This window comes from Triturus cristatus, chromosome 7 (assembly GCF_964204655.1).
Source record: "Triturus cristatus chromosome 7, aTriCri1.1, whole genome shotgun sequence".
Lineage (NCBI taxonomy): Eukaryota > Metazoa > Chordata > Amphibia > Caudata > Salamandridae > Triturus > Triturus cristatus.
Genome location: NC_140590.1, coordinates 1,613,107,308 through 1,613,130,470, shown reverse-complemented (window position 1 = coordinate 1,613,130,470; position 23,163 = coordinate 1,613,107,308). Strand labels below are relative to the sequence as shown.

The following is a 23,163-nucleotide window of genomic DNA, read 5'->3' as shown; positions in this document are numbered from 1 at the left end:
CTTTTTGTATGGGCAGCGCCAAGAATTCCCGCCGCGAGTTGGACAAAAACGGCATTTTAAGATAACTGAGATAGTCGTCTATCTCCTCTTCCATGTGAGAGGACTGAGATTTATACAGTCCAGCATAATAGGCCCTGAATTCTTCTATGATCCCCGTCTCATCGGTAATCACATCGCCCGAAGCAGTGACGAGCTCGTCAATGACCAGGGGCCGCCTAGAGTTACGCAGTATCCCCGCTAGTAAGGATCCCGGGCGCTCACCCTCCCCGTAGGTGCGGGCTGTGGCGTACTTCCCCATATGTTGCACCTCTCGGTCCGCTTCACTGTTGAATTCAGTGACCAGGTGCTGCAGCCTCGTGTCCACCTCAGGGTCCGCCGAAGCCCCCTGAGTCTCCTCCAGTTGAGCTATCTGCGTCTCCAGGACTCCAAGCCGCCGCCGGATGGATTTAAGCACTCCCGAATGCTTAGTCATTGCTACACCACGAATATAAGCCTTGAACGAGTCCCACACCGTTTGGAAACTCTGGACCGAGCCTGCGTTTATCTCGAAGAACGAGTCTATTTCGTCCGCCAGTTCCCCCCGGAACACATCGTCCAACAGTGAATACGGCGGTAGCCGCCACGTGAACGGCGGTACTCGCCGGTGCGGGGTTGTCAGGGTTAGCAGGAGAGGGGAGTGGTCCGACAAGGTGCGCGGCAAAACCTCGCAGCCCTTAACGCACGCAAGCAGTGACCGGGACACCAACCAATAGTCTATTCTGGTATGCACGTCGTGGAATGCCGAGTAATGCGTGTAGCCCCCTTTACCCGGGTGGCAATGCCGCCAGACGTCTAGCATGTCGAGCCTGATCAACTCCGCCTGCATATGTAGGGCGGCGGGCGGCGGGCTGGCCCCGAGGAGCGGTCTAACTCCGGGTTGAATGTGAAGTTAAAGTCACCACCCCATACCATGCCAGTGGGCACGTGCAGCCTACATTGTGCCGCCAGTGCATCAAAGAACTCAGGGGAGTCATAATTAGGGCCGTACACATTGACCACTATCAAGTCGTGGCCCTTACCCACGCACCTCGCTATTAAGTAGCGCCCGTCCGGGTCGGAGGTCAGCGACATCAGCCGCAGTTTCGATCGTGGGTTTACCCAAGTAACCACCCCTCTGGAGTGTGACGTAAAGCCTGCCGCCGCGCTGGCGCCCACTAGTCCCTTCGCCGCTAACAGTTTACTTGTAAGAGTGAGGTGAGTCTCCTGAAGCAGCGCCAGATCAATGTGATGCCGGTGGAGATAATTTAAGACTTTCCTGAGTTTGCGATAATCGTTCAGCCCCCGGACATTCCACGTCAGCGCTCTAAGAGCCTTCCCTCCAGTGTCACCCATCCGTTCACCCGTTCCAGTCATCCCGGCAGGACATACAACAACCGCCTCTGCACATAGGCCAGATGGGAGTCCCCGCCCACCACTCAGGTCCAGACAGTCTGAAACAGCCATACACCTGTAAGTCAAATAGCTTGCCACTCAAAAGACAGTGCGGATCACAGATACCTATGGCGAAACGTCCCCCTAACTTCCCAACCCACCACCCACAGCTGACCGCCCCCAACCTGGCCAGACAGATCCCCCGTCCCCCCCCCCCTCCCTACCCCACAACAAACATACAAAACCATCCCGGAACCAGCCCCCGGAGGGGCCATGAGAGCTATCAGCACTGGGGCAGAGGCCTCCGATGAGCAGCTACTCTAAACTCTCATGAGTCCACCATATGGCCGTGCCCCCGCCGCTAAACCCCCAGTCTCAGTGCAGCTCGAGCTAATATCGCCTCCCCTCCATTAGGTACAGGGGGTACCCCTACATTCCCATCAGTGGCGAGCCCCCCCGCTTATCTGTACTTGCACGGCACCCTCCAAACGCCCCCAGTAAGACATCCAGGCCATAGCCCATTTATCTCTCTAATCAGCCCGTGCGGTGAGCTCCAGGCGCCACACAAACCAGAGTCTCGCAGTTATTAGAGCCGCAGGGCTATCCCGCCCTTGACCAAACCGTGAAAGAGGACCAGCCCCCGCCTCCCCACCAACTCTAGGGCTTCGACACCCGGGCATCCCCCAACACAACAGATTGTTCTCACCCAGTCGCAGCCTCAGAGTCCTCCATGGCGGTCGTCGTCTCCTGCACGACAATAATGTTCCAGCCGCTGCAGTACCGCCAGGGAAGCGGTAGCCTCCACGACAGGGCAACGTCCCCCCCGCCAGGAGACAGAGCGTGTCAAGCGGCCGCTGCCAGTGATCTAGTCCTGCTCCCCCAAGTCGGAGACCTCCGCTCGGGCAGCCGCGTCGTCCTGCGGCCCACGCCGCTGCTCCCTCGACCACTCTTTCAGGGATCGCTGCAGCTCCCTCGGGTCCGTGAAGAAGTGCGATTGCCCCTGCCTGTTGATTCTGAGCCGCGCCGGGTATAACATTGCATAGTCCAGGCCCAAGTCGCGGAGTTGTTTTTTGTAGGGTGCAAACTGCCTGCGCTCCTCCTGAACCTTCGCCGTGAAGTCGGGATATATGGAGATTTCCATCCCTTCATATTGCAGCTTCCCCTTTTCCCTTGCCACGCGCAGGGCCGTGTCTCTGTCTCTATAATTCAGTAGTTTTGCTATTATAGGTCTTGCAGGCGCCCCAGGCTTGGGGCGAGGGCCCAGCGAACGATGGGCTCTCTCGACAACAAACATTGGGGAGAACACGTCCTCTCCAAGCAGTGCCCGAAGCAGTTTTTCCACGAAGAGTTCCATTCGACCGGTGTGCGTCGATTCCGCCACACCAGTGATGCGGACATTCGATCTCCTCGAACGGGCCTCCAAATCTTCGGACTTGTCCTGAATGACCTGCAGAAGCTTACTGAATTGCCTGCGGTCCGCGTCCCATGCTGACTGCGTCTCCTCTACCTGTGTTATCCTCTGCTCGGACGCGTCCAGCCGCTCAGCATTCTTATCCACTCGTTCCGACATGCGGTCCATGCGGTATGTGAGCGCATCAAGCTTAGTGTCGATCGCGGCCAGACTGCCCTGCAGCCCCTTTTCCATTGCCGCCAGCGTTGCTTTGATGTCGGCGCACATGGAGCTCTCCGCAGCTGCCCCTTCCGGAGGCCGCAACGGCGGAGCTTCGACAGGCCCCTTCGGCTTGCGGGGGTCGAAAGACAGTTTGGGCTGTGACTTATCGCTTTTACCCATGGCTGCGCCGGGGGTCAGCAGCCGGCTCGTGGCCGCCTCTCCGGGGCAAAGTCCCGATCCTAGGGGGGCCGCGTTGCAGGCCACCTCCACCACCTCTCGATGTCCGGGGCGCCGACCACCCCGTGTCACAGCCCCGCTCTCCGTCTCCTCCCCGGGCACAGCCGCCGGCCCGGTCGCGGAGTCGAAGGGCAGCACGCGCCGCTTCCAGTGTCCGGTCGCCGCTTTAGGGCCGAATGTAAGTGGGGCGCTCCCCGCCCGTGTCCGTTATTCCACGCTCCTCCACATATGTCGTCCCTATCCAGGACAGGGGGGGTACCCCCGGGGCCGCAGCCGGAGCACGCCAGCAACGACGGCCGCACCTCAAAGAACCGCGGCAGCCGGCCGCCCCCCTCCGCGCGACAGCCCCAGCGGCCCCTCCAGCACTCTCGGCCAAGTCACAGCGCCAGTTACGCAGTTCAGCACTCCAGGCCGCCGCCGTCTCTCACCGGACCATCCACGGCACAGGCGTCGGGCTTCCGCCAAACAGAGGGTATCAAGGGAGGGCGCCACCTCACCAGTACGCCGTCCAAATCAAAGATGCCTCGGGGGGGCCTCCGGGCCCGCACTCCAGGGGTGCCTGAGGTCCAACACGGCGTGGGCAGCCGCTCCCGCCAGAGGGCCCACTCAGCAAGTCCGCCAGGGGAGAAGGGGGGAGGGGGGTAACACCACAACTGCCCCTCCGTGCCCCATGCAGGTCAGCGACCCTCCGCTCAAGTGTCCGGAGCGCCGGACTCCGCCTCTCCGCTGTTTCCCGGGGCCTCGGCAGTTGGACCAGGACGGTCGGGTCCGACCCCCGCTAGTCAGCCGCACGTCGACTGACGCACGGCGGGGAGGACCACAGGACAGCCCGGGGATCGCGGCCCAGACCGCCCTCTCGCTCCACACTCGCCAGTATCAGCACACCAGGTCTCGATCGCCGCCGCCGGGCCCCCGGGGTGACCCAGCCCGGTTCCGGAGGGGACCCCCACGTCAGCTCACGGTTCAATGCCGCTGTTCAGGATCCTGTGTTCGGATATTTAGGGGCTTAGAGCGGGAGCTCCGCGTTTACTCGTCCGCCATAGTCGCCGGCTAGCTCCGCCCCAAAACTTCTTCATATTTGCACGTTGAAGTTAAAGCCAAGCACACGAAGAGGTCAGGAAAAGCAGCTAAGGTGAATAAATCAGCCAAACCGCTTTTAGATTCCTCCTCAAGAATTACACCTTCACTACGTTCATATTTCAAGGTTGCTCCTCAACTATTGGATTTGGCTCAACCTCAACCTCAACTTTTGTCTCAGACTCCCCTTGTCTCCGCCTCCTTGTTAATACCGGCTGATATGTCGGCTGATATGTCGGCCACTTCAATTGCAGGGGGTTTTTCTGGTTCCTCTGAGCTGTCTCCTCAATCGGTAGCTCTGGTGTCTGGTGCACCCCTGGTTCAATCTGTAAGGGCTTGCACTCCTGCGGCTGACTTATCTTTAGCATTGGCTCTAGCCCCGGCTGTGAATGATCTCTCTAAGGCGTCTATTGATCCTGGGGAGCTCCGCAAGCAAACCAATGTAGGCCCAACCCCCCCTGCTGATTTACCCCCGCTAGAGCTGGATCTTCCATCGTCTCCACCGGTTGCTTCTGGCCTTAAACTTAAAGTTATCCAGTTTCGGGCATCTTCTGGTGGTGAAATTAGTAGGGTACTACAACATGATCCTTCAGTCTCTAGCAACGAGGTTCCAGGCGTTTCTGACTTGGATTGGGGTGTAGGTATGCCTACTGGAAAGGACGAAGGGCAGGTTCTTGATCCCGCTGTCCAACAGGAGCTCTCGCCTGCCATTGAAATGTTACACTTGAATCCTAACTCAGTTAGCACTATCAACCTTAAGAGTGGTTTGATTGCAGGCCTTTCTCCTCCAGACTTTCCAGATTCCCCCCTTCAGCATATGTTCACTACTCTCTCAGCGGACATCAAGAGGGGCTTTGAAGAGTCCGCATCTAACCAGCGGGAGAAAAGAAACTACTGCGAATCTCTTGATACAAAGATCGATGGACTCTGCATGAGAACAGGAGTTCTAGAAGAGACAGTGGCTAGCATGTCGGCACAGCTTGACAAAGCTAAGGAGGAAATTGAGAGTCTTAAGAGAGTTGATACTGCTATTGCCGATAGAATGGAGACCCTTGAAAATAACGCTAGACGGAGTAACATTCGAATTTTGCATGTGCCTGAGGGTAGCGAAGGATCTGATATTAAGCGCTACATTGTTACCCTGAAACACTCCCTTAAATTGGACCAATCGGAGGAGGAATTATCATCTGAGATACAGCGAGTACACAGAGAGCCATTTAGGCGGAACCGACAACGGATAAAACCAAGGAAGATTCTACTGAACTTTCATACCTACTCACTGAAAGAACATGTCCTCAACCTTGCACTTAAGCAAAAATCCCTGGCAGGGGTGGGTTTCACTTTTCAAATTCGATCCGACCTGTCAAGGGTCACCCTCGAGAGACAGTGGGAGTTAGGTAGTAGAATGGAGGCTTTTAGAAAGCTTGGTGCATCTGTTCAGATGGGGTTTCCTGCTGCCCTTAAAATTATGATCAATAACAAAATGCACAATATTCGAACAGTACAGGCTGCAGACGATCTTCTGAGGTCGTTGGAGGGGGTTTAAGGACGGTCCTGTCCTTTTTGTGCCCTTCTTGAGACCTTGTTCTCATTATCCTATTATCTTATTATCTCTGTCTTTGATCTCTTTGGAAGCATTAATGCAATTTCCCTTTACCTCTTTCCTCTATTTTCCTTTATTTTTTTTTCTTGTCCATAAAACAGATTTCATCTACTTTCTTTTGTTCTGTTAGCAAGGGTTCACGTGCTTATCGGCAAGTTCAGTCTAACTTAGATAGACTTGGTGGAAAATAATCTATAAGTGGGGGGGAAAAAAAGGAAGGGCTTTAAAAAAAAATTTAAAAAAAATGAAAGGAGGAAAGGGAAGCAAATGAGTAAAGAGAAGAAAAGGGGCAATATAAGAAAAAGGGAAGGCAAAGGGGGAAATGGAAAGGGAAGAAAACGGGAAGAAAAGGGGAAGAAGAGGAAAATAAATATAGGGGGTTTCTCTTCTTTATAAAGGAATTTGTGAGGACTACTGCTCTATAACTATAGTATAGCATTTAGTTAGCGACGCCCTGTGTGGGCTCGGTAGAGGCCTGGGAGTACCACAAACCGGGCTTGATCCGGTTAGGTAGAATCAGGGTTCCTCATGGGTGGGGGGAGGGTGCTTGGGTCAGGGTTTGGGTGTGGGTGGGAATGGGCGGGGGAGGGCACAAAAACGAAACAGATCCTCATCTTTGTATTGGTTGCAGACATGTTCTTTTTTCATAGTGTTGGATAACTTGGCTAAGAATTGTAAGCTTTTTCTTTTTAGATTTCATGGCTATGAGTGACCTTAGGATCCTCTCCTGGAATGTTAATGGCCTGCGCACCAAGCCTAGGGCAAATAGAATCTTACAATATCTGCGCGATTCTGATGCGCATGTCATTATTCTACAGGAGACCCATTTGGTGGAGAGCGAGATACTTGCTTTGGTTAAAAATAACAGGTGGATAGACATACCCGTTTGCACCTCCCAGTCGCTTAATGTGAGAGGTGTATCCATTTTCTTTAAGAAAACTATTACCACCAGATTGGTTAGTCAGCTGGTAGATCCAGCTGGTAGATGGGCAATTGCTATGGTAGAGATAGGGGGTCTTCGAATAACACTGGTAGGATATTATGGGCCCAATAGAGATGATCCTTCAGTATTGGAATCTCTATTTTCACAGCTTTTGCACTTCCCTGAACCTATTATCATCGCAGGGGATTTTAACATCGTGCTTGATTACACTCTGGATAAAACGCCATCGAGTCGACAGCAAGTCCTCTCTAAATCTAAAGCGCTACTACTTAATCTTATGCAGCAATATGGGTACATTGATATTTGGCGGGTAAGGGCAGGTCAGCAAACTGGTTTTTCTTTTCGGAACCTTAAATATCACCACCAGTCTAGGATCGATTTCTTTTTGACGAGCCGCAACTTGCAAGGCTCCATAAAGAATGTTAGTTATCTCCCTTCCCATCTGTCGGACCATTCTGCAGTAAAGTTAGATCTTGCAGGCATTGTGCAGCTCCCTAACAGATCATGGTCTTTCGATCGCATTTTTCTTTCATCATTGGATGATGTTGCTTATCTAAAATTGGAGACACATGAATTTATGCAACTTAACATCGCTACAGCATCCACGGACACTGTATGGGATGCGTTCAAACGCTTCCTGCGTGGTGCGATTAAAAACAAGGTCATATTTCGTAGAAAGCAGTATACCCAGGAAGTAGCTTCTATCGAAGCCAATCTTTTATTAGCGCAGGCAGAATTCGATCTCAGTAGTAGTAATAACAATTCTAGCCTTATCTCGGCCAGTAAAGAGAAATTGCTGGTGCTTAAAACACAATTGGCTTCAGTTTTAAGGCAACGCCTGCTTCGCAGATGGGAAGCTAGTAAACTGGCCCAATTTGAATTTGGTGAAGGGGCTGGCAAATTGCTCGCTTGGAAGTCCAGAACTGACCAGGTTCGCAATACAATTTATTCTATCAACTCTGGTTCTGGGTCCTTAACGTCAGATCCAGAAATTAGAACGGCATTTAAAGATTTCTTTCAGGAGATCTATCAAGAGGATAAGGTTATATCCCCAGAGTATATTAGAGAGTGGCTAAATAATATATCCTTGCCCTCGCTCTCGTCAGATCAAAGAGCTTTTTTAGATATGCCAGTTACGAAGGAAGAGGTGGTAGCCGTAATCTGCGGAAGTAAGAGTGGCAAGGCGGCAGGGCCAGATGGCCTATCAGTTGAAATATATAAGCAGCTGGTGGAAGAGATTTCTCCTTTTCTAGTTTTGCTGTTCAACCAAATACTACAGGAAGGGGCACTTCCTCCCAGCTCCTGGAATAACGCCTCTATCACTTTAATACTTAAGTCTGGCAAGCCCCCCTCAGAGTGCGGATCATATCGTCCAATTTCCATTCTCAATGCCGATTATAAAATCTTTGCCGCTCTCTTGGCTATGAGACTGGGTAAGGTTGCCCCTGACATTCTTCATCCTAACCAGAAGGGTTTTGTAAAGGGTCGCCAGCTCTTTGAATTAACCTATGATCTGGTGGGAGCTATAGATATGGCTACTGCTAACTCTTTACCATTTGCTATCCTCACGTTGGACGCTACCAAGGCATTCGACAGAGTCAACTGGATGTACCTGTCGGGTGCCTTGGCTAAGTTCAACGTGGGGGAAGGTTTTTGCAGAGCCATACGACTCTTATATCAGTGTCCATCGGCATCTGTTTTGATTAATGGGGGCCTATCCGAGTCCTTTAACATCACAAGAGGAACGCGGCAGGGCTGCCCTCTTTCTCCCTTGCTTTTCGATCTGTATATTGAGCCCTTCGCTCAGTTATTACGGGATAATGATACCATCAAGCCCTTTAAGTTCAAAACATGGGAGAAGAAGGTGGCCCTGTATGCGGACGACGTTATGATCTTAACATCAGATATCAGTACTGCCTTTCCCACTGCCATTAAGCTAGCCCTTGAATTTGGGAATGTTTCGGAGTACGAGGCGAATGCCTCAAAAACCGAAATTATGGCTTGGAATACTGATATGACTGGAGTCACCGTACCATTTAGCACAAGCTTGAGATATTTGGGGCTAAGAATCGTTAAAGACATCAATTTAATTGCGTCTACTAATCTATCTGTGGTTGCTAAAGAATGTCGGAAACTAATGGATGCTTGGGGACACCTCTCCCTGTCAGTTCTGGGACGTGCAAATCTGGTCAAAATGTCCATATTGCCAAAATTCACGTTTTTATTTAATACTATTCCACTATATTTCGATAAACTTTCTTTGTCCAAGTTACAGGCCAAGATTAGTTCTTTCATTTGGAAAAAAAAGAATGTTAGGATTGCATGGAAAAAAATCAGGCGGCGTCGTGAGAAGGGGGGACGAGCAGGACCTGATCTACAGATTTACGCATGGGCTTTCCAGTTATCCCATGCCCGCATGCTCTTAAAAATGCCATGTGATCAGGGGATAGGGACAATGTTTTCCACTATGTTGGAGGTGGAAGGAATTGGGCAGTCTGGTTTTTTATTTAAGTTTGGTGATCCCAAGTACTTTAAGAAGGTTAAACTCAAGGTGTTACAGAGTTTTGCCAAAACTTGGTTTAACATCAGATCATCGATTAAATTGGGATACTATTCAGACAGAGCACCCATTTGGGATTTACCGGTGCCCCCGGCCTGGTCGAAGGATGTACTATCAGCCCCTTTGAAAGAGGCAGGCATATCAGTTTGGGGGCACCTGTTTACTGATGGGGTGTTGCTTCCTTGGGAATTCTTGAGTAATAAAATAGGCCCCAATTTTTCTAGATTTAAATTTCTTCAAATATCAAGCTGGGCACAGGCTCTTCATAGTCAAAATCCTCGCTGTAAGAATTTTCCTGTTGGGGGCAGTAGTCAACTGGTATCTCTTCTAATGGACAAACCACCTGTCTTAAAGGAGATCTCCCTGTGGTATAACTCAATACTTGAGGAACTTGACGGGGAATTTAATCTACCTGAACAACTCTGGGGCTCTGTGATATCTAGCTGCAATCTGCATGATCTTTGGATAAAATCCTGCACAGTTATGTGGGACGTAGTTAAGCCAGCTTGGCTTCGAAGAAATCACTTATTTACTATACATAGGGCATACTACTCCCCACAGAGGCTGTCTAAGTTTTCTGGAGCCGCTCAGGTGTCTTGTCCCCGATGTGGTCTTATATCCGCTTCTGACCCCCACATGTTTTTTGAAGGCCCCCAATTGTCATCCTATTGGGCCGCTATTGGCAAGAATCTTACATCTTCTCTGGGTTTTTCAGTTATTATAGATCTCAAGCTAGTAGTCTTTGGTATTCTGGACTCGGTTCAGAGTCCAGTCAATAATCTTATCTTTTACTGTATGTTGGCAGCACGTAGGGAAATTTGCAAGCGTTGGAAAGAAGCTGATCCCCCTACTTTATCTGACTGGTGTTCATCAATTTTCCAAATCTCGAAACTTGATTTGGCCAGGTCTGGAAATCCTAGGAAAAGAGCTTTCTGGCTGTTGCTAGATTGGATTGTGTAAGTAGCGGGGTTTTTTTTTTTTTTTTTTTTTTTTTTTCTTCCCCCCAGTCCGATGATTATCTTGCTATGACACGTTTTGCTACTTTACGTAGCTTATACCTGCCCAAATGGTCAGTTCTGGCAGTATTGGCAGTTGCCGGCTTAACATCTTGGCTCCGGGCTGTATATGTTTGGCAATTGCACAAGGGTTGGGCCCTCCTTGGTCAGCCGCCATCCCTTACCAGCTTTATCACTGAGTCTGCTTGCCTCCTATCTCACAAGCCCGTGTTGCCTTGTTTGTTCAGCTAGGTCTTTGCAGTCATGACATAGATGAGGACAAAAAAAAAAAAAAAAAAGAACAGAATGGGGCCAGGAACTGGCGAAAGGAGAAGTGGGGGAGTCCAATTAACGGAAGATGGACGTGAGACAGAAACGAAGGAGACAAGAAGATAGTGCGTTAAAAATTGCTAAAACGCTAACCAGTTGGCGGGAGACGTGATGCCAGTGCTGGTTGCAGAAGGATCGCGGTCTTCAATGGAACGGCAGGGAATAGGGCTGTGTAAATAAGCCAGTGAAGTGGCTGAAATCGGAACAAACCCACAGTTAGGGTAAAGGGCTGTGCATAGCTGTGGGGGTGAGATATGCGCTTTGGGGGGAGTATCGTCGGCTCTGTGCAACATGAGAACCACACTTTCCAAAAGGGTCAATTGTTTAGAGAGTCATCGAAATTGTGGACGCGTTAGTACTATGGTACTAGATGTGGAAAAAGCAGGGCACTCGGTCGGGTGGGATATAGCAAGGCGCTACAGGAGTGAGGAACGCGCTTTACAGGGAGTGCCAACGGCTATCTGCATCAAGGGTAGCGCCCTTATCAGAAAGTCAAAAATGCCATGGGAGTCTTAGGAAATGTGGCGATCGCGTTAGTATAATGGTACCACACGAGTGGGGTAGGATACGGCAGAGTGCCGTTATGCTATTCATACCTAATAGTCAAAGCAATTGTGGCGACCGCACTAATATTGGCGTGCTACACAAGGTACTCGACAAAGGGGAATTAAGTGAAGTACTCAGACAGTATGACGGATAAGAGAGCATACGCTTACAAAAAATATCAAAAATATCAAATTGCCGGGTGCGGCGCAATGAATACGGAGACCGCGTCAGTTGTGAAGAATCTAAAATAGACAAGCGTGGCAATCAGTTAAGTAGATGTGGGATGGGAGACGTTCTAATACGCAACCCATAAGTGTGAGCGTGAGCTTACCGTAAAATTTAAAATTGCCGGTTAGAGGGGAGCCACGTTCGCGATCTCCAGTATTGGCAGCGCTGTTGGGAAAAGTAATAATTCAGTGCCAAGGAATTGGACATACGTGAGCTCTCTATGCAGGGGGGGATGACGGTGAGGGAATTCTTACCGAGGGGATCTCGGCGCCTTGTTTCCCAGATGCGGAATCAGTGATTAGCAGCTCGAGGGGATCTCAGAGTCTGTCTGTAGTCATGCGTGACTACGTACTGGACGGTATTGCTCTTTAGAGTCTGTTAAGGTCACATGATTTGAGGAGAGAAGTGTCGACGGCCGGGAAGAGAGGCCCAGCATGGCGGCCATCTTAGAGAGTGGAGAGTTAAGAGGTAGATTATGTATATAAAACACCTGTGAGAGGTAAAGAAAGGAGAAATACAGATAAAAACATGGAAAAAACTGTAAAAAGGGAACTTACAATACTGAAAGCAAATTTACAATCTCTATTCATTTTTTTAAACGTCCCTCGCCAACTGGTTAGCGTTTTAGCAATTTTTAATGCACTATCTTCTCGCCTCCTTCGTTTCTGTCTCACGTCCATCTTCTGTTATTTGGACTCCCCCACTTCTCCTTTCGACAGTTCTTGGCCCCATTCTGTTCTTGTTGTTTACTTTTTTTGTCACCTTCATATTAACACGGCCATTTCTTCCGCACTTTGAGCTTAACATTTTACGCACGTTGCGGTTGTTATCCCATTGAGACAACCCTTGAGCACGACTGTATGGACCATCATAAACCCTTTTTCATATCTTTAATTTCGTGTTTTTTCTGCTTTCTTCCTATTTTTCCACGGTTTACGCAATTACAGCTTTTTGTATACAGGCATGCTATTCTAATGTCCTGAAGATGATCCCACTAATAATCTAAGGGATCGAAACGCCATCGACAATATGTACACCTCATACATTACAATTGCTATGTGACAATATGTAATGGTGTCTCTATGATATTCTGTCTGTTCCATTTGTATCCAATTTGTATACAGACACGTTCTCCTTGCCTGAACCCCTTACTTTATGTTGTTTGTTTGTTTATGTTAATAGGACGCAGGTTGTGTCCCACTTGGATTTTTCCCTTACTCTATGTTATACATTTATTATATATTAAATACCTGTCCGGCTGGACAGCAGATATAGCACTGATTGAGTCTATATTAATTCTTACTGTACTACTATACTGTCTAGGGACCACTGTCTTTAGAAATAATATTATAATATAACACAATGCTATTCAAGTGGCCCAGTGTGGTGTCAGAGAAGCCAGTTAGTTAAAAAAGGCCTAAGACTAAAAGGTCGGTTTCAGATAGGAAGCTTTTTTGACTGGAGAGTTTGTTTTCTTGCCAGTGTACTCTTCGAGAGAGTGGTCTGTGTCTTGAGTGAATCCAGGTGACTTTGAAATGGCTATCCGCTGAGGGATGAAGCATTCCAACTTCATGTTGGATAGCCAGGGTTGAATCTGTCGTTGTTTGATGCTGTTTGTGATCAGGAGGAATCCTGCCCCACACAGGTTGCTCACCCAGTCCAGGATGAGATTGGGGCAGGTTTGAGAGTTGCTAAATGTTGTGAGCAGTGGATATTTTCAAGCAGAGTTATGTGTCCTCAACACACCGATGGATCTTGATACCACTGTCTGTGATTGAGCTGTCACAGAGTTCCATGTTGAGGTTGAATGTGATGGGGAGAGAATAGAGGCCTGGAGGACTTCACAGCTTATGGGATGTTTCCGGGATCTTATGTCTTCCTCCTGGACTAGTTGGTGGCATTTGGTGAGACAGAATGTGGTCAACTGCAGCACTGCCCTGGGAGTTTCTTACACAAATATGTACCTCAAATTTGTTTCTATTTATCTCTGTGTGATGTATCTTCACACTTGTTAGCTGTATCCATTTGTCAGATTGCTCTACACCTGTACAAATGCATTCTTTCAATAAAGGCAAAATTACTTTGGCAAAGAAATACAAGCATGTTTGTAGTTCCTGTGAGGTATGCATTCCCTCAGGAATATGTTGTAACATACCCTAAGTGGTATACGGCAATTTAATCAAAAACCTAAGATTCGCAATGATCTCAGTTTACCTCCCATCTCTTTGCCTATCACTCTTCCTCTCTCCACAGTTCATCGACTCCATGCTTTCTGCTTTTGTACCTACAGGCATGTCTAATCCTGAGGTGATCCGTGCCCTGGAACGTGGCTACCGAATGTCCCGCCCAGAAAACTGCCCTCAGGAACTCTACGACATTATGATGATATGCTGGAAGAACAAGCCTGAAGACCGACCAACCTTCGAGTATGCACAGTCTGTGCTAGAGGATTTCTATACAGCCACAGAGGGCCAATATCAGCAGCAACCCTAGCAGATAGGTCTGTTGGCGCATGTGTTATAAACATGTCTACCCTATGCTATCAAGGACAATGTGCAAAAAACTCTTAAATCTAGACGAGGAGCAACAGAAATGTCTGGCCATATCTCCCAAGTAGAAAACACCGCTGGAGAACCTGTGATTGAGTCAAAGATCCACGAACTTGCAAATTCACTATTGAAGTGTCCTACCTCCTATTTTAATGTCTGCAAGCTGACACACAGGTGCAGAAAGTTTTGTACACCAAACAAGTCACTTGTTTGAATCCTGGCCAGGATAATTCAGCCTTTTGTCTATTCATAATCGATAGAATGTTTACCATTGAGTTCATTGAGTTGAGCAGCAGTACTATGATGTATAAAAAGGAATGATTATTATTATTATGGCGTACTCTTAGAAAACACATCATCAAGGGTACATCATATATATCCCTTACCTCTGTTTGCATGAATAAGAGTTGTCATAAGCGACAGATCAGCTTTAAAGGCTGTAGCTGCATCAAAGCAAAGGTGTGAAATGTGCTCCTGCAGTCAAGGACTCCATCTAGATCATGTTTTGCAAAGATAGCAAATCTGAAAATACAAAACCCTGTCAGAGGCTCACTTTGATGAGGCCGTCCCTTAAAGTCTGATGCTTCTAATCTCAGGGCTCACCCGCTATCGCGAGCTGCCATTAGCATCTTCGGGAATAGTGTCTCTAACACTCAAGGTAAGACACCGATTCTGGTCCAACAGATTCCAATGCAGGCATAATTCCCACCTTCTTATCCATCATTTAGCATCAGAATGACCTTCAGAAAAGCTCCAAGTCTAACAACTATTCTAGGACTGTCTTCTGTTGGAAATCACCCAAATTACATAAAATATCCCCTTCATGGCAGTTCTCTAGGAGTCCTTCAGTTTGAAACTCTTGACTCTCATTTCCTTAGTAGGCGGCTTTAGAGGTTCTGAAGCCAGTTTGCAATTTTGGTCTTTTTAATTATTTATACATTTAAGTGTTTGTAGAATGGGTGCTCTCAGAAGCCAACAGCAGCCTTATCAGGAGAAGTCTTAGCAACCCTCATCCGGCTGCCCCCAGCAAGACAACCCTCTAGTCCAAGTATTCTCATGTAGTTGGTGCAACCCACATAAGTAGGACACCCCACAAAAGGCAAGTACCTCTCATAATATTTGAGAAATAAAAATAAGGTATTCATTTGATGAGTGCACAGTTCTGATTTAGTGAGATGGTGAGGGCTGGCAGCCTTCATATATCAACCTCCTTGTACTAGAGGTGCAACCATTAGGGAAGTTTAGTCAATCGTCCACGCATTCTCCTAAAATTGGATACCAAGTGCCTTCCTCTGGTGCACAGTTCTGCAGCCAAAGCCACTAAGTTCTGTGCAGAGTGCATAGGATGTGATCATCCCCCGCTAGCCGGGCTGTCACGGGGAGTCTGCAGGGAGGCAGAAAAAGAGCTAGGAGTTCTGGTCCAGCTCAAAGCAAACAGATTGTGATAGAAGAATGGAAGGAGCAGGTCACCTTCAAGGGGGTCACTGAGGGCGTGTCCATAGCTCATTTTGATGTTCTTCTCTTTCACATCTATTCGAACTGAATTGAAATTTAGTGAAGGGCTTTTTAGGCTTTTTTTTAATAGAGGTTCTATTTTTCTGCAAAGACAATTTACTATGACTTTTAAGAAATTGCCCGCTTACAGTGTGGGTGAAAACGAATTGTACATGTAGATACTATCCTCCAAACAACAAAGTGTTTGCTGAATAAAGACAAGTAAAGTAAAAGCCAGGTCTAAAAACTTTAAGTGCTTTTTGTATTTCAGCTAATAGGCATTTCTCACCATTCAAGGAACGCTCAATTACAAGGCATCCAATGGATAATTCGCAAGGTCGATCCACATTTGCAGCTGGAATATGGAGACATTTTTAAACATTTATTAAAAAATCCCTCTTTCTTGTCATTTGTTTTGAGGTTCAAAAATATTAACTACTCTGTGTTTCAGCAAATAGACGCTGTTCACTAACCAAAGAATACACCCTTACCAGGTCTACAACCGAACAATTGAAAAGTTTCCCATTTAGGAAAGCCATGTGTTTTTACAGAATGTGAATATTAAAATGAGTGCTTTTAAATGACAAATACCAGATTCATATTATCTGGCTATTATTTTACAAATTTCTAAAAGGTTAATAGCTAATACATTGAATGTGATATGCTCTGGTTTGATAGGGGTGGTTGACTGGAAGGTTTACTGAGGGTTTCTTTAGGAGTGATGCAGTGTAGTGTCTATGGGTCTGATCTATAAATTAGAGGGCAGCCCACCGTCAGTCAGGGTGGTGGAGGACATTGTCCATCAATGTCTCTCTTCAGAACCTTTGAAGGAAAAGGCAAATGAGAAATTGACCTTTAATTGGACAATTGATATGGATCTCCTGATTTTTTTTCAAGAGTGGAAGAATTTGTACTTCCTTCCATTATTGCAGAGAAACTGCTGAATGAATTGATAAGTTGCACAAAGTTGTAATAGTAGGTGCAGAAGCATCAGCCACCAGGTCGACGCGAGAAGCTAAAACGGGGTCTAATGGTGACCCAGATATTATTGACAGCATAGAGGCTCTAACCGAGTCACATGGAGCAGTGGACTGTCAACGCCCTCCTTCCCCAAAAGGTGGATTAAAAGGAGAGTGAACCCAAAACGCGAGGTGGAGTGTGGATTTACACCTATCTCTAGTTGGTCATTTCAATAAAGTGCGGAGTGCAAAGTGCAAAGTGCAGTTTAATAAAACACAACAACGTGCGCCAGCACTTGGAGCCCTGGACCATCAAAGTCCACCTGCATTAAAATGGCAGATAACAAAGAGAGCGAGCTCAAAACTAGAGGTGAAGTGCGGGTTGTAAACACAGCTTCTTACACACACCTCTAGTCCATTTGGAGCCGGGATGAGCAGTGATTGACCCTATATAGTGGGGTAGCGGCTGGCACATGGAGTACTAGACAGTCGAAGTCCACAGTGGGAGCACTAGTAAGTGGCTAGTAAGGGGGAAGAAGGGAGGTGAATGAGGAGCAAAGATGGATTACAAGTGACTGGGGCACAGTTTTAGAGCCATAGGGAGAGGTAGAAATGAGGAGTAAAGAGACAGCGAGGGAGCTTGTGCAACGCAGTGGGCACGGCGACTGGAGGCTGTGAAAAAATTGAATACATGAGCAGAAGGAGTGGGAGGGCGGTAAAAAGGAGAAGCAATGAGTAAAGGAGGCGGAGTTGTGGGAGTGAGATAGTAGAACTATTTAAAAACATCATGAAAACCTGTAATGGGACAATGTAACCAAATGCCATTGACTTGATGACCCTCCCATCCCATAATGACATATACTAGAGACATAGTATATGTAGCAAGGAGAAAGTTTAAAATCAAACTATTGTAAAGAAAATTTGCAACATATGAGATGGTCGACCAGAAATGGAAGGACAGTTGTCACATAAAATATAGGCAATTTAAAACTGATGGTTTGTGTCCTAACTACAAAGAAGGTAGCTCACTAGGTTGATGTCAGGATTGGAGACCGGTTCTTTTGCTGTGGAAATTGCACTGCTCAGCCAACCTCTTCCACCCACCTCAATGCTCAGCACTAATGGCACTGTGCAAAGATAAAGGTAAAAGGAGCAACAAGACAAGGAAAAGGAGGGTAGAAACTCTGGGTGTCGCTTGTGGCTTCATGATCTAGAGAGGCTAAATAAAAAATGTAATTTGAAAGTGGTAATTCTCAATACACAAAAACAAACATGAATCCTATCCAGAGCCGACCTGGCTCCTTGGAAACTAGAGGTCGGGGACTCTTGGTACGCCTATAAACAGCACACCCGCTATTGTGGGCGAGAAGGGAAAAAGGCCCTTTTCTTTATATAACCCTCACCCACTCTAGTAGTGGCATGCTTCATCATTGGGTTCACCCGGGAAACAGCGTTTACAACGCTGTTGTTACCACGCAGGTAGGTAACAACGCAGTCATTACCACGACCGCGTTGTTACCACGTGTGGCTTTACATCGCAAGTCGTTTCTACGACTTGCGCTAGGTGGTGTGCAACAGCAGGGAATGTGTTGGATTTTAATTCCAACACATTCCCTGCTGTTGCGCTAACTGGAGTAGAATAGTCATTTATACTATTCCTAAGTCCAGTGCGCTATCTAATGCAAGTCGTAGAAACGACTTGCGATGTAAAGCCACGCGTGATAACAACGCGGTCGTTGTAACGACCGCGTTGTAACCTACCACGTGGTAATTGCACACGTAGAAATGTCATACATTTGGTTCACCCTAATTCCTAAAAGTCAGGGTGGCTCGACCATATTCCAGGGAGCACTTATGAAGATAGAGTGTACGGGGGCATAATGATGAAATTCCCCCACCACTCTTAATGTATCCTTTATTAGAAAAGTGGGAGGGAAGGTTAAAAAATATGTATATGAATATGAGGATGCAATGGTCCTATGACCCTAAGGCCCCAACATGTTTCAGCCCTGTTCAGCCCTGTTCTATTGGCCTGAAAACGGTCCTTGGTTTTCCTCAAGGTGGGTAGCGAAGAAGTCACTCCCACAAAGACGTGACTAACGTGTGCTGGTTACATTTAGCATGCGATTTACATGTGGAAATTTAAAAAAAAAGTGTTTACTTGATGCTGCTTAGGGAATTACCCAATTGAAATGGGAAATATGTTCCCATGGGGGCATGGTCGGGAGGCCTTGTAGTCACACTTTCGTCAAAGGTTCCACCCCTTCCGTGAACCTGTATTCAGCTCTGCTCCCCTGCATGTGGTGAGGCAAAGTAATTCTCAATACAACATGTCATTCACCTTTCTGAAACTAGACGACTCTGACCAAAAGCCACAACTAATGGCAAAACCCAGAACAAGAGAGTTAACTAATCAAGAAAAAGAGGAAAGAGAGAGGAAGAGGCCTCCTACGAGAATCAAGGAAGCAAGAAAACAAAAAAGTCCTTATAAGTCGAAAGCTGGGTTTGAACTTGCAACAGCGGAAAACACCCACCAGCTTTAAATGTTGCTTGACAAGGTTGTGAAAGATCAGTGGTCTTAAATACAGTTCAAGCCTAAATTCTCCCAGAAAAATATTCAGCCACAGAAAGTCATTTCAAAGTAACATTATGACTTCCTATTTCTCTCATTACTGTTTCCTCAAGCCAAAATGGCTGCTGCACACATTTTCCTATGCAGTCCCTCCTTTTTTTAAATTATATATGCAGCAGAATTCCATCTGAGATGCCAGGCCCGCAGCTCGTGGGAACCATCTGCCACTGCCAACTTTCCCACAGTTTCCAAAGATGCCCAGTGCACAGATTCTCTGTACACGTCAAGACAGCCCCATGGCTCTCCGCAGCTAGTAGGTATCTTAAATCCTGACAGTACACCCTCCTGAGAGTAATCCCTGTATTTTAAAGGAAAATGAGAATGCAACAACCTTACCAAACATGGAGCATGCACAAAAGATGCTGGTTCCCATAATCACTCAGCTAGTCCATGGCCCTTCTGTGCCACACATAGTGATGTTGTCCAATTCAGATTGTGTACTCTAGAGTGGCATCAACTTTTTACTCATCATAACTTCCAACAATCAAAGGAGGGACATATGAAATCTTTCAAGATGGACACATAAAAAACAGAATGAATATGCCAATGTGAAGGTAATAACAGTTGCAAATGAACTGGATTCAATAACCTAGTAATAGGAAAAGACCCATCAAAAGTTGAGGTGAATTTAGGGTGAAATCAAGCAAACATAAGAAATGAGTAAAGATCCAGACAGAGGGCCTGGTTTAGAGTGTAGCAGATGGGTTACTCTCTCAAAAACATGACAGATATCCCGCCCACCGTATTACAAGTGCCATAAGGATATAATGGACAAGATATCCGTCACATTTGAGACGGAGTAACCCAGACTGCAAAACTCTAAATCAGGCCCAGAATTTCCTGCTTTATCGTTGGGTGCGGATTGTTTATGTACATCTGCATACTTTGTTTAGGATGATTTGGATGCATTCAGATGTACTACAAAATTGTGAAGCAAGCCTTGGATGATGGAGACGAGAGATGACAATAAAGGAATTGAAGAAGACTGACGAACTAGGAAGCATGCAAGGATGAAAGAAATAAAAACAGAAAAGGAGTAAATAGTGAAGTGCACTGTGAAGAGAATTATTAATGGCAGAGTCAGCCTCCAGAATCCACTTGATCCAATTTTTCTGATATTGTGTGAGAAAACACCACATAATTTGTTTGTTGACTTTCAGTGTGACCATCAGACTGAGGATGATTACTACTTGACTTATTTCCTTTTAATTCTAAAGGATTAAATAAAGACAACCAAAATTGAGAAATAAACTGAGAATCTCTGTCTTTAACTATAACATCAAGAAAGTAATGTAACCTCACTACTTGTTTCAAAAAATCTTTGGCTAGTATTGAGGCAGTAGGTAGATAATGTAACTGTATGAATTGGGCCATTGTTGTAAAATAATTGACCACTACTAGCAAGACTTACAACTATCAGAAAGGGGTAACTCAACAATAAAATCCAGGGAGGTTTGTGACCAAGGATGCGATGGCATGCGCAATTGCATGAGAAAAAACATTATTTTAGTACAAGTGCCCTTGGCTTGTATATAGGTAAATCATGAAAGTACATGTTCCTTCTTATCACGTTGACTAGGTTGATATCCTGACTCTATGGCTAGCAATTTCTGTGGGTCTTGTGCCTTTAGGGAGACTTATACTTCATCAATAGATTTCAAAGAATATTTCTGAATATCCAGGATGTAAGGAGCTTTAATGTCAGAGTTTGGTGGCTCTTCAAGGTGATCAAATGTATCTGCATTTCCGTCCCTATTGCCAGGTCTTTAAGTTACTTCAAAGTTAAAAGAAGAAGAAAAAACAGCCTCCATGCATGTTGTTTATTAGTATCCCATATATTATGAAAAATCCAAGGTTTGTATGATCTGTCCACACAAGAACTTTGTGTTCAGATCTCTCCAAACAAGAAACAAGGGTTTCATTTATCTCCAGTAACTCTTTTTAATAAATGGGAGAGTGCTACTCTGTATCACTTAGATGCTGGCAACTCAACTGCCTTTAGGAATTGTCAAAACAGAGGAAATGTTGGTCTTCTTTACAGTTTTGGGTATAAATGACACCTTTACCTTTGTGTCCCTCCATCATTATGCCTTCTACAGAGATGGTAAACCTTAGAAGGTAATAGTTGAAACTTCAAAAATACATTTTTCCAATTTGGGATACAGGCAGTTTTGACACAGTCTCCTGAAAGCTTCAGTAACATGCAGGGACATTACTTAAACCAAAAAAGCATCAGGAGATATTTATAATGCCCAAACGTTATATTAAATGCTGTATCTCACGCATCCCTGTATCTCAAAGATTTCAGGCTCCAGTGAGGTCAAATGTTGTGAAGACTTGATCTGAAATTAACTAATTCAATAAGACAGAAACAAGGGGTAATGAACAACAGTCTTTTTATTGTGATGTAATTTAGAGGTCTTAATTCTTTATTTTTGTTTGGGAACAAAAAATATGGAAGCAGCAGGGGATACTGCATTCTGTATAAATACTTTAGCAAGGTTTTCTTGACTACAGCAGTTGGGTTCAGATTCATGACTTCCTGTGTCTTCTCATTACTTTTTCCACAAACTAAGAGTAATGCTGTGTGCATTTGGCTGTGCAGGCCCTTTTTTATTCTTATAATTCAGGGATCTGAATTGTGTATGAGATGCCAGTGCTAGAGAGCGAGGGAACATATGCCAGGCCTCCAAAAAGAACAATTGATGTATAGAATGCAGTACAATGTCATACATTCACCCCAGTACAGAGATCTGGGCCTGCCAGGCCACGTCCTCCCTGGACTGGAAACAAGCATCCTGGGACTGGATTTTGGGCTAACAGCCCTCATCAGCCAGACCAGCTTGATTCCAGTGGCAAAGTGAGCAAGGGACCCACGTCTGGGCATACCCTGCCAACTTAGGGCGAACAAAGCAAACACAAGGAGATGATGGACGGAGCGCTAAAGTTTCAGCGCTCCGTCCATCATCTCCATGTGTTTGCTTTGTAGGCCTCCAAAGACGCCACCTTCCAGTGCATGAATCCTCCACACACACCGGGGGCTGCATCATTTCCCATGTGTCTGGAGGCCTGACAGTTTTATGTGTAACCCCCAAGTCATGGTTAGAATTCCGTTTCCCAGCAGGGCAGAATCTCTTTGCCGAGTAAAAATGAGTACCATTGAGTTGCACTTTGATAACACCTTATATTAGACCCAAAGGCCATCACTCAGAGTTGGTAAAAATTATACGGTATTAAAACATTGAAAATTATTTATACTGCAGGATTATGTTTTTACCCAGGTGTGGTGTTAACAACATCATTTGAGATCTGCAGCCATAATGGGTGATAAAATTTTCCCCTGTTCTGAGCTGTAAATCTCTGAAGAGAATTAAGGTTTTGTATTTCAGCATTTATATAGCATTTACTACCTCTATGTGGGGCACTGAAGTACCCTCCTATATGAGCTACTCTGTGAAGGGTGTGTGGTCGGAAGGGTGTTGTCTTTGTTTCTGATCCTCTGTCTGTAGTGTTTCCATTTTGTGTTATGATGGCCACAGAGGTGTGGTTATTGCGTTATAGGGCACAGCACTTACCTCTGTGGTGCATAAAGATGTACGAGAGCTACACATGCAGTTTATGGTTTGCCATACGCTAGCAGATTTGAGCATCTCTGCTGGTCCGTGATGGTGTTTCTTATTATCCTAGTCCACTTAGCAGGTAATTGCACAAGGTTGTCCAATCTGAGATATTTTGTTTAAAAGCTTATGGCCCCGGGGAGGCATGGCTGGAAAGAGAAATGGTGGGGAAATCTGCTGTTACTGTCATCCCATATCTGATTGTCACTGTGAGGTGTAAAGAAGAGGCCATAGTCTGTAGCTAGTTGGGACCTGCAGTAGAGGACTAGATTAGAGTCCACTGATTGGCCAGAAGTATGTAGCAGATCTGTTCAGCTATTATTCCATGCCTGATTGGTTGGTAGTAGCTGGTTTATTGCCTGGTACAGTAC

At 46.3% G+C, this 23,163-nt stretch overlaps 1 protein-coding gene across 4 annotated transcripts in view; it reads left to right on the top strand.

Moving 5' to 3' along the window:
• HCK (HCK proto-oncogene, Src family tyrosine kinase) overlaps window positions 1-15,991 on the top strand; it is a 214,316-nt gene extending 198,325 nt beyond the window's left edge. For all 4 annotated transcript variants that reach the window (XM_085619503.1, XM_085619500.1, XM_085619501.1 and 1 more), the window contains exon 14: window positions 13,832-15,991. In XM_085619503.1, the coding sequence (XP_085475629.1) occupies window positions 13,832-14,034 (203 nt within the window). In that variant the 3' untranslated portion in view covers window positions 14,035-15,991. The remainder of the gene's footprint in view (window positions 1-13,831) is intronic.
• The last annotated feature ends 7,172 nt before the right edge of the window (window positions 15,992-23,163 follow it).